This window comes from Dermacentor albipictus, chromosome 1, assembly GCF_038994185.2.
Source record: "Dermacentor albipictus isolate Rhodes 1998 colony chromosome 1, USDA_Dalb.pri_finalv2, whole genome shotgun sequence".
Lineage (NCBI taxonomy): Eukaryota > Metazoa > Arthropoda > Arachnida > Ixodida > Ixodidae > Dermacentor > Dermacentor albipictus.
Window position 1 is genome coordinate 241711299 of NC_091821.1, and position 10691 is coordinate 241721989.

The 10691-nt window shown below is 46.6% G+C and overlaps 1 protein-coding gene across 9 annotated transcripts in view; it reads left to right on the top strand.

Moving 5' to 3' along the window:
- Positions 1-9428, top strand: part of LOC135901599 (ADP-ribosylhydrolase ARH3-like) — a 92773-nt gene extending 83345 nt beyond the window's left edge. For all 9 annotated transcript variants that reach the window (XM_065431432.1, XM_065431436.1, XM_065431430.1 and 6 more), the window contains one exon: positions 8449-9428. In XM_065431432.1, coding sequence (XP_065287504.1) covers positions 8449-8655 — 207 coding nt within the window. In that variant the 3' untranslated portion in view covers positions 8656-9428. The remainder of the gene's footprint in view (positions 1-8448) is intronic.
- The last annotated feature ends 1263 nt before the right edge of the window (positions 9429-10691 follow it).

Here is a 10691-nt window from a genome sequence, read left to right on the forward strand (position 1 = left end):
CATATTACAACTTTAGGTAAAGTTGTTTTTGGATAATATTTCATGTTCAATACTGTGGAACACCTGACCAGAGCTCTCCAATTGTCCTACCCTTTTGTCAACTGAACCCATGCTATACCTATAAATTTTGCACTCTTGACACTCCACCTAATTCTCTGCTGTCCTCATTCATCTCTCCTAACTATAAGTTGCATACATAGCATCTGTTCGTTTCAAGCGTGCTAATGTAGCAATATTGTGTTCATGCACTTAAGGGGGGACGTGGCTTTCGTATCGCGAAAAATGACCAAAAAATTGATTTTTTTAAAACACATATTCCGTTTCTATAACTTTGTTTTTTATCTGATTCCGAAATATGAATGCAAAAAAACTGCGTTGAAGTGCTAAAAAATTTTTTTGTAGCAGCCAACGTGACAAAAAAATTCCACGAAAATTGAGAAAAAACAGCATTTTTCAAACCACGATATCTCTGCAACTGCGCAACCCAGCACTGCCATTTTATCCGTGTTGGAAAGCGTATTTCTCCATGGTTAAATTTGCCGTGCCAGCCACCTCCTCCATTCAGAAGCAAGCGCACAAAAGCAAATAATTCAAGGCCAATCCGAGGCCTCCGATTGGCCATGCTCGTCACGTGGCCAATTGGAGCTTTGCCATTGGTCTCGTTAGCGGTGTGCGTCTTCTGCTACTGTGTCACTGAGTGCAGGCCGCGCCTCTCGGTGCGGTATGTTCGTCTGTTCGTACGGTGTATAGTTTCAGAAGCTTACATCTCGTAACACCCATGACTTGTGCGTCTGACAATTGCCTCGCATTGTTCATGAGCACGTACGGAGCGTAGTTTCGTCAGAGGACTCCACAAGTGATAAGCGCCTCTTTGCATCTCGGCTTGCCAGGATCGCCAGTACTTGCGCAATGTAGCTGACTTGTGTTGTGATATGCGCCTGCCTGTGTACATATCGGCTCGCTGTCAGTGCGTGGGGAGCATAGTTTCGGAATCTGGTTTGTGTTTTGATACGCTACTCTGGGCATATCAGCTCGACGTATTTATCAGTACTTTCGGAACGTAGCTGACTTGTATTGTGATATGCGCCTCTGGACATATCTGCTCGCTGTCAGTGAGTGGGGAGCATAGTTTCAGAATCTGGTTTGTGGTGTGATACGCTACTCTGGACATATCAGCTCGACGCATTCATCAGTGCTTGTGTTGCGTAGTTTCGGAAGTTTACTGGTGGCCATGGTTCGGCGACCGCTGAAGTACAAGACGGCTCATGCTTACGGCACTCATTAGTGAAAATCGGCGACGGTGAAAAAGACTGCTTCAAGGTCGCGTGGCAGTACTGTGCAGCATAGCGCAGAAGTCACAGACGCGCAGCCGAGGACTCCACATGCCGGCAGGGTGCGTACGCGTGCCGATGATGCCATACAGGAGCTGAGCACTTCACACGCGGGCGGAATACCTACTTGTGTCGACGATGTTGAGGAGTCGCTCTCTGGCACTTACACGGGTGAAACATCTCGTGCAAACAGCAGTGGCACTGTTGAGCGTGTCGTGTCGTGTTCCACATCGTCGGATGCATCCAGCGATCGCGGCTCGGGTGTGTCCGATTATCGTTTCGGCACTTTGCATGATGTTGCTACACTATCTACAAGTAGGGGTGGCACCATTAAGGCGTGCTTGGAGCCGTGTTTTGTATCGGCCGAAGCATCCTGGGAGGTCGCCGCAAAAGTGCAAGCAAAACTAAGTTTGGTGTCAGCGACCGCGCTGAAAATATAACTGACAGGTGAAGGCGAGGTGCTTGCCAGTACGGAACAAGCGGAGGAGTTTCACATGGTTCAAATGACCGTCCTGAACGCGCCTATTGACAAATCTAAGTGCCAGCAGTGCTCCCAACCAGGACTTTCAGTTCAGCTGGGAACAAGATGGATTAGCAGTGCAAATGATACTGACATGCGCGTTTTGCGGCGCTGGCGTGAAGGGGTGGTCATCATAGCGAAAGGAATGTTGCAAAATTTTTGATGTGAATATGAGAGTTGTACAGGCTGTTCAAAGTACTGGCAAAGGGACAACAGCTTTGACTGATTTCTTGTGAATAATGAATGTCTGCCATAGAGAGTTGCATCATAAAACATTTCAGAAACATCTCAAGGCTGAGTTCAGACCTCCCAGTGAGGCAGCTGCTGCCAATATTTTTTCTGATGCTGTGGTGGCAGTGCGCAATGTTTACAGGGAGATGGACCCTACCTTTAATAACAACATAACAGTGGTTTATGATGGGATATAGTTAACACGTGGCCATACATCCCACATAGGTTTCTGCACTGTAATATAATTCTTCACAGGACTGGTGCTCGACTGTGTAATCCTATCAAACCGATGCCGTGGTTGCACGCTTGGCCCCAAAGAAGGGGATGAAGGCTATGATGATTGGAAAGCATCACACGTCTGCCAAAAAAACACAGAGTCGCAGTGTCGTGAAACAATCGCTAACTCGTTCAGGCACTGTGGCTTTAAGCGAGAGACTGCCTCCTCTGCTGGGGACGCAACAACCTCGATAGCGCTCGAGGCCGATGCAGGCTTCGCCGACGATGATTTCGAGGGATTAAACCTCGCCACGACCTTCACCGAGTTCGTGGAGGCCGACGATGTCTGCGGCGAGGTGTCGCTGGATGACGGCATCGTGGAGGCTTTGCCTAGTGCCGACACTGCTGCGACATCGGACAAGGACAGTGATGACACCACAGATGCCGTGCCTGTGCCTACCACGTTTGCCGAGGTGCTACGGCACATAGACTGCATCCGGAACTTCATCTGTTCACGTGCCACTGCAGAGGACCTCCTTTTGGACGTTGCCCAACTCGAGCGAAAGCTCTTGGTTCACGGATCAAACAAGGTCCAAAAGAAACTTGCTGACTTTTTTTTAAAGTTTGTGTCTGCTGGCGGAAATCGCGGCAGTGGGCAGTGCAGTGCTGTAAAGGTTCGTTTGAATAAAGCATGATTGGTACCTGTACTGCAGCATTAATTCTTATAGCATTTACTTTTTGGGTAATTTGGCTTTCCAAGCACTGCAGAGTATATTAGTAGTTTACATTGAAGTTTCTCGTAAATCCGTCGCGCGAAACAAGTAGTATTTTTATAGGCATAATTTATGTTCGGATTTTAAGACGCTTTTTCGTGGTCCCAAGAAAGTCCTTTAATCGGGGTTCCACTGTATATGCCTGCAATCTCAAAAAGACAAAAATTTCTTCTTTGCTCTCCGGGTCTACCACAACAGTTGCAAGTAGCTGCATCTGCTTTCATGGCCTCCGATATAGCGGCTGAGTGCCGCTATCTCGGAGGGGTGCCAGTGACCAATACTTTTGATGTTGGGAGTCAGCTTTTTGGGGGGGGCTTTGCCCTCTCAGCTTTTTTCTTGTGTAGCCACCAGCGTGCTAGGGGAGATGTAAAAAGAGAGAAAGCTGTACTTTGGTGTAAACTGCACTTATACTTCAAGGGTTTGAAGAGATTCAGACATGACACTCTCTATTAGTGAGGCCATTCTACGATTAGTTAAAAAAGTGTTTCAGGGCTCCTTTAATGAAAGTAACTACAGCGTAGTAACAGGCAAGGGATGAATAACAGGAGACATGGACTTGCGCTGACTTCCAACTAATGGTTTCAAATAAAAATTTAGTTGGACATCAATGCTGTGTATGTCTACATGATTTGTCCATTGTCTCTTACTGTGCCGTAGCATTACTTTCATTATGGATTACTTACTACATAAATTTCGCATTGTAACAAAATTGCTTTATTTAACGTAGTATTGCATTATTCAAACATTATAGTGGTCCCAACAGTAGTGCATGCATTTTAGACCAAAATATTTAAACTGTAGTGGCGCTAGACTCTCCTTAGTAGGAAGTGCAAAGTGGGCAACTCACATGGAACCGCTTGGTGCAACATACACGATAACCCTTGGAGTTTATTTGTATAATCTTCGAGAGGGAAATGCCACCGCGAAGGTAACTCTGTCATGGAAGGAGCTTCTTGTTACACTAACTTCATCGCATGATGACAACTGGCAGATGAGCCATCTGCTCACGGGCATCATCAAAATTTCGGCACTGTCACCGGTGATGAGCATGGCTTTGTTTCAGTATATATTTTTAAGGGCACTCGCATTGGGCTTCTTCGATTTTCAACTTCTGGCTACCCGCGGGCTGCCAGAGCCAGCCAGAGCGTCTTCGTTTTTCTCGAGTTGCTCCGCCCACCGCGCTACGCACTTCCGCTGGGCATCCATCTTGCTCGGGCTGGACGGTTCTGGCTACCCGCAGGCTGCCAGAACCTGCCAGGACAATTTTGGTCTGGCTGCTCTCTGGAAGGTCTCTGGCTAGCAGACGACTAAAAGAGGCGATGTGTGCTCGCCACCATCTTTGCATGGACTTCACGGATTGCAACGTGGGCACTTGAGGACTTAAATTTACCTCGCTCAGCCAACTGTCCACGGTCATCTTCGGATTTCCTTACTTCTAGCATTATCTTTTTAAGTGCTAACGCTCCGTTCCGCATTGCGAAGCAGGGTGATACGAGCCGTGATGAATCGTTTGAAGCTTTTGTGTGTGTGTGTGTGTGTGTGTGTGTGTGTGTGTGTCCTAACGGCTTCGAGGTGGTGAGCAGCGCACCGCGCCCTCATGCGTGCATGTTATCTGCATCGTGTTCCACGCAAGTTTTAGACGCTTATTTACACATTTCAGTAAATTTCGGGTAGTGACTACAGTGACGGGGCCCGGCACTTTAAGATCTGTACTACAGTGACGGGGCCCGGTACTTTAACATAATCGTGCACTACAGTGACGGGGCCCGGCACTTTAACATCTGTACTACAGTGACGGGGCCCGGCACTTTAACATACACACTACAGTGACGGGGCCCGTCTCCTTAACCACAGACGGGACCGGCACTTTACGTCGACACTGTAGCGACGTCAATGGCCGCACTTCTTTCAAACATTCTATGCAAACAACTTCGAGCACTTCACGGCAGGCAGTGAAGTTTATTAAGGTCCTGAGGAGCGACTCCGAAACCCCCTTATGAGGGAGGGGGCCGCCGCGAGCCGTTCCGACGTTGGGACGGGCAGGCCGTGCCTGACCGCCTCCTCCCACTCTTCTTCCGTGGTGAGATGACCGTGGTCCCGTAACGAGGGACACCGCCAGAGCATGTGTTCTAAAGTGCAGAATGGATCTCCGCAATCCGGACACCTGCCCCGCACGGACGCGGCATTAGGTTGCCCCTGTGATCCACCACGGCCGCCGCGAACCGGTCGGACGAACCGTATTGGGCGACGTCGACGAACGCGACCGATCGTGGTTCGTCGGCGACGGATCCGAGAAGTGCGGCCCGGGCCCGGCGTGTGCCTACATTGCGTTGCGGGTGCACGTTGCGCGGGAACGGCGAGACCGTGACGGCCTCCCGCGACCACGCGTCGAGCACGCACCGCCTTTCCCTGACGGGTTAAAGTCCAGGTGACTAACTTCTGTGACCCAACCTCATCGAAAGTGTTGTGGACCCCCAGCTGCATGAGCTTCTCGGTGCTGGCGCCTATGGGGATGCCAAGAACTTTACGGACCGCGGTATTTTATTCCAGTACTGTCCACAACACCACGTGAATTTCACGATGTCATCAACTTCCGTGCAGTAATCGAATACATTGATTGCACACATACGGATCGAACGACCGCAATGGGTACTTGTCCACGAATGTACAATCTTTTGCGTATGCACTGTAACACGTATGATGATTATAATAAAGAAAGAAAGTTCACTCTAATGGAAGGGGAACGGTAAAAACGCATTTAAAAAGTCACGGCCCATGTTCCTGCTTGTGAGCACCTGACAATCAATATTCTACTGAATTAAGAAAAAGAAGCAGCGGGTAATTGCTCGCTTAGAAGACCGATAAACATGCAGTTCGATGAAATTTGAGAAATAATGATATTGAAGCTTCCAAGACTTTAGAAGAAAAGAAAAAGAAAATTAAGACTGAATCATCGCGACGGAACATCACAAGTCGCTGTAGGCGTCGAAGACCCTAGCTATAACGAAATTATTTTTGAACAGCTCCAATAGTGTCCATGCAACAATGGTAGCTTGCGTACTGTCAAATGCTCATATGCTGCGGCATAAAGCTCACGGCACGGTGCGAAAACGTGCTCGGAGCGAAAGCGAAACATTGCGCGCAGACGCGCAGCGAAACATGCATGCATGCAGACGCGAAGTCTGTCACCGCGAACCCGTGCGATCGCTGCATTGCAGCTTCATTCTGTTATGCTACATTTATTTACACAGACAGCCATCCCACTATAAGAACATATTTCACATAGTTTTCTCAGCGATTGCTTACGTTTCACGCAAACCGGTTCGGTGGAATCGATTGCGGCGACCGCTCGCAGTCCCAGTTTACTGTACGTAGTAGGCAAAGAGATAGCGTTTGTAAACCATTATGTGCTTTCTGTTTGTCCAACATGATTATTTTAAAGGTAAAATACTGCCATTTCGAGAGTACCTGCAAAATTGTTCAGGAGGGCTGCCGCGTAGTATGTTTATTTAACCTTTATTTAACGCCGACGCATATGAGGCGCTTCCGACAGATGGCGACTCCGTAAGTCGACCTCGCCCCCAATACCGACATAGTGACGGCCCCGTCGGTGTAGTGTTGTTGTTAAAGCGACGGGCCCCGTCACCGTAGTGTGGATGTTAAAGTACCGGGCCCCGTCACTGTAGTGCAGATGTTAAAGTGCCGGGCCCCGTCACTGTAGTCACTGCCTTTCGGGTTCGTCTTTCTCTGGTGGCGTTCCTTTTCACATATCTTGCGTATGTGTATATCTCCTTTTTCTGCAGTTAGTGAAGGCTTTGCAGCTAGCCCGTGTTCACTCCGTCTCTCCGTCGTATGCTTAGGTGGCAGCTCGAAACCAATATGTGTTCAAACTGCAGGCCATTGATCTAAGAATACATTGATTGCACTCGGTACATTAGACACACAAACATTGGCTTATTGCTCTCATGATCGCGACCGATGTTTTTCATGTGAAACGCTTCGCTGGTCACAGGCGGTGTGCATATTCATATGGAAGCCGCGTCCCCAGCTCTTTAGGGTCAAAATGAGAAGCACCATCAGCCACAACAAACTTCCTGAAATCGAAGCCCAAGCAGGTCAGCACGAAATTTTATGCGTATGAGACGTACCCGATAACCTGCTTTTTCATGTCTTGTGATGACACAACGCCAACTCGTCAATGTCGCCGATGGGCAACGTGATCGCTGCGAGCAGGGATCCTTGAGCTATCGCTTTCAAGTATACAATCACTTGCGCGCGATTTCGCCTCTTGTCGTCCGCCGCGTCGGAGGCCATCTGTTGCGCTGCGCAAGGTGAGGTTGGCCCAGTGTGCGTCCTGCGCCAAGTCGCGCAAAAGTGATTGTATCCTTGAATGCAACTATATATTTTCAAGCTGACAACGCATAAATGGGCCGACTACGCCGGGCACTGCAGTGCTGGTAGCATGTTTACATTTGGCCAGCTGTACCGGCGTTCGATTTTGCAAACTTTGAGCAGGTTCGGGTTGTTTTGAGATCCCAGCCCGCTTGACTTCCTATCATAACCGGGACTAGCTGGCTGCCAGAGGGCTGCCAGAACTCTGAAAATCGAAGAGGCCCATTGTTGGAGAGCAAGTCCCATGTTACTATTAGTATTTTAGATCATCTCCACTTCAAAGGAAATAATGGTTATAGCCAAGTCCATCTCCTGTCCTGATAACTTTGTTATAACAAGGGTTTACTGTAGTTTTTCCTTGTTTACCTTGTTATTTGTATCTTGTTTTGTCAAATAGTTCACTTGCTCGTGACAGCATGCTTGCAAATCTCGGTGTAGAAAAAAAGCCTAATAGTTTTTCATCTACGAAAATGCATTGCTGAAAATTGTTCAGCAAGCGTTTGTAGTGGATACAAATTTAGTGCCCATTTGCATACAGCTTGTTTTGTTGGTCATTTCAATATGTTTTTATTTATTGCTTCCCCTTTTTTGTTTTATTTAAGTGCATCATCTAAACCTGAGAGTGAGAAAGGGTTTCATTAAACTGAAGTGCCACTACTTCCCTCAAGTGCAGTTTCTTTCATGTTCAAAACTATGCTTTTGACATTTTTTAAGCTTTTGGAGAGAAGTTTCGTCAGAAGAAATTTCATCATGTAGTAGTAATGATGGTGAAGGCTTTCTTTCAGCTTGGAGCTTCGAGTTCAATTTGTCAGTTCAGTTACGTTCAATTTCAGTTCATTCAACTGATTAAGTTTTAGGTGTTAAGTAGAATAGGTTTTGGAATTCTAGGTTTTGTATAATTTTTGCTGGCGACTTATCTGATTGTCTTTTGGGTTCACATCATTTATTTGGCAGACTATCTGATTGTTTGTTTTTGTTTTGACAGACATCCAATGGCTTTATCCGAGCGCTGTTCTTCGCCATTTCAATGGGTGGAGACGCTGACACTATTGCTACCATGGCTGGCAGCATTGCTGGGGCATACTATGGCATCTTCAAAGTGCCAAGAACCATGCAACGCTACTGCCAAGGAGAACAACGAGCAACATGCTTGGGCAACAGGCTACTGACGGAACGAAGGCAGCCAAAGTGAAGGACACTTTGCGGCGCTTCAGTTAGTGTGTGCTTCAGTCGATACGCCTTTTTATGTTTAATTTTCGTTTTCTATCTTTCTTCTTTTTATTGTTCATGCGGTGTGATAGGGTTTTTTTTTTTTTTACACCCTATGAAAATATTCTTGTCACAGAAAATAGTCATTTTTAGTGGCAGGTACTTGAGTTAACTCTGTGCATACACTTATGTAAACGCACACTGACATTCCATTGAATCACTATAAAAATACTACAGAAGGCTTTATACTTACAAAGTCTATTTTGCAGAAAACCAATGAGCATTTTGTAATGAAAATTTATAGTTCAATTTCATTGCCTTCATAGCATAAAGAGAAAAGGACCAATGCTGTATTATAGATTAGAGCAGTGCAGTATCATTTTTTCTGAGAATGTCTCAAGACTGGCAACTATATTGTTGCACGGTGCATTGATAAGTTACTTAGTCCACTTCATAAGTCAGCTTCATTCATGTTTATCTGAATGCCTAAATTCAAGCTAATAATAGCTTTACTATTTGTTCTTTATTGTATTTGTGTTTAAAGAGTTTTATTTTTATCTCTTAGATCAAAGTACATTGTTCTTAGAAGTGAGAACTTCGTTTTTGCCATTTCATTAATTTAATTGCTTGGATGCAGTCATCAGCAGTGTACTGTGTTCTAAATGCCAAAGAAGAGCATAAATGTATATCTTTTAGGGATGTGTGTTTTAGAGGAACGTGTTTTGTTTTGCAATAAACATATTTCATTCAATGTAATGTCATTCAACAAGTGTTGGTACACTGGGCTCTGTGTTCTCATAGGGCCCAAAGCTTGTGCAACACCAACAGTCTGCTTAGTAGCGGCATAGCCAGGGAGATCGCTTATGAAATCTGAGACTGCCAATAAACAGACTGCGCAATAGTAATGCAGGGTGTCTACCAACCGGGAATTCTCAGGGATTTTAAGTAGTCTGGAAAAACTCGGGGAATTTTTGCCTCTATCAAGGAAAAATAGCTGTAATTTTATTGAAAGGGTCGAAAGTCACGGTAATGCTGGCTCGAGTAACAGACAGGAATCGTAACGAATCGTCTTTGACGACCTGTCGTTGGCTGGAGGAGTTGCCAGTGTACAGTCAATGACCGACTTTCTGGATTCCTGATAATTTGGGCGGCTTCGCGGTGCCACAACGCACCCTATAGAGTCAATGTATCAGAATGTCTGAAATTTCGGATGCAAGAACTCTTCGTTGTCCAATTTTCCGGACGTTTTGCTGTGACCACAAGTCCGAAATGGCATTAATCAAAGCCACCACTGCTGCCATTTTGATTACCTCGCCGCTTCAAACTGGCGCTCTCACACGCAGATCCGCTGGCAGCTGTAGCCACCACTGTGGCAACGCTAGGCCTAGCTGCTTCGACGTTCGCCATGAAGCTTCTTGCCGTTGGGTGCCATGTTTTTTTATTGAAAGAATTCTCTGCTGTCAGCCATGGCACGGACTCCACCTTTGTGATCTTCGCGATTGGCTTAGACGCTCGGAAAGCACGGTGCGTTGCATAATGCCGGTTCCCGAAGGTTTGCTTCAATTCTGTACACAAATGTTACTTGGTGATGCATACATAAAAGTATTGCAGTGAAGCATAACAGGCGCGGGAAGGGGCTATTGCCACGGGACACAGTATGTATTCCTTAATTATACACGCATGTACCCGGTATTTCCTGTCACAGTACGAACACCGATATGCCTAATACGTGTACTCGACAGGCCTTCAGAGCGTTTTCGAATGTCCCTGTGGCGGTTTGAGCTCTCAAGGGCAGTAAATGACATGCATTTATTTTTTTCCAACTGACCGATTTTTTGGGCGTTTTCGTGGCCCCTAAGGAGTTCGAAAACTCGGACATAGACTGCAACTCACCAAGAAAATGCTTCGAATGGTCCGTGGGGTGATTGAGTGGCGAGAGGAGTACGAGAACAGAAAGGACTTATGCATTGAGGAATGAACGGGAAAGGAAGCGTGCTGCCGCCGTTTTTAAGGAGCTTG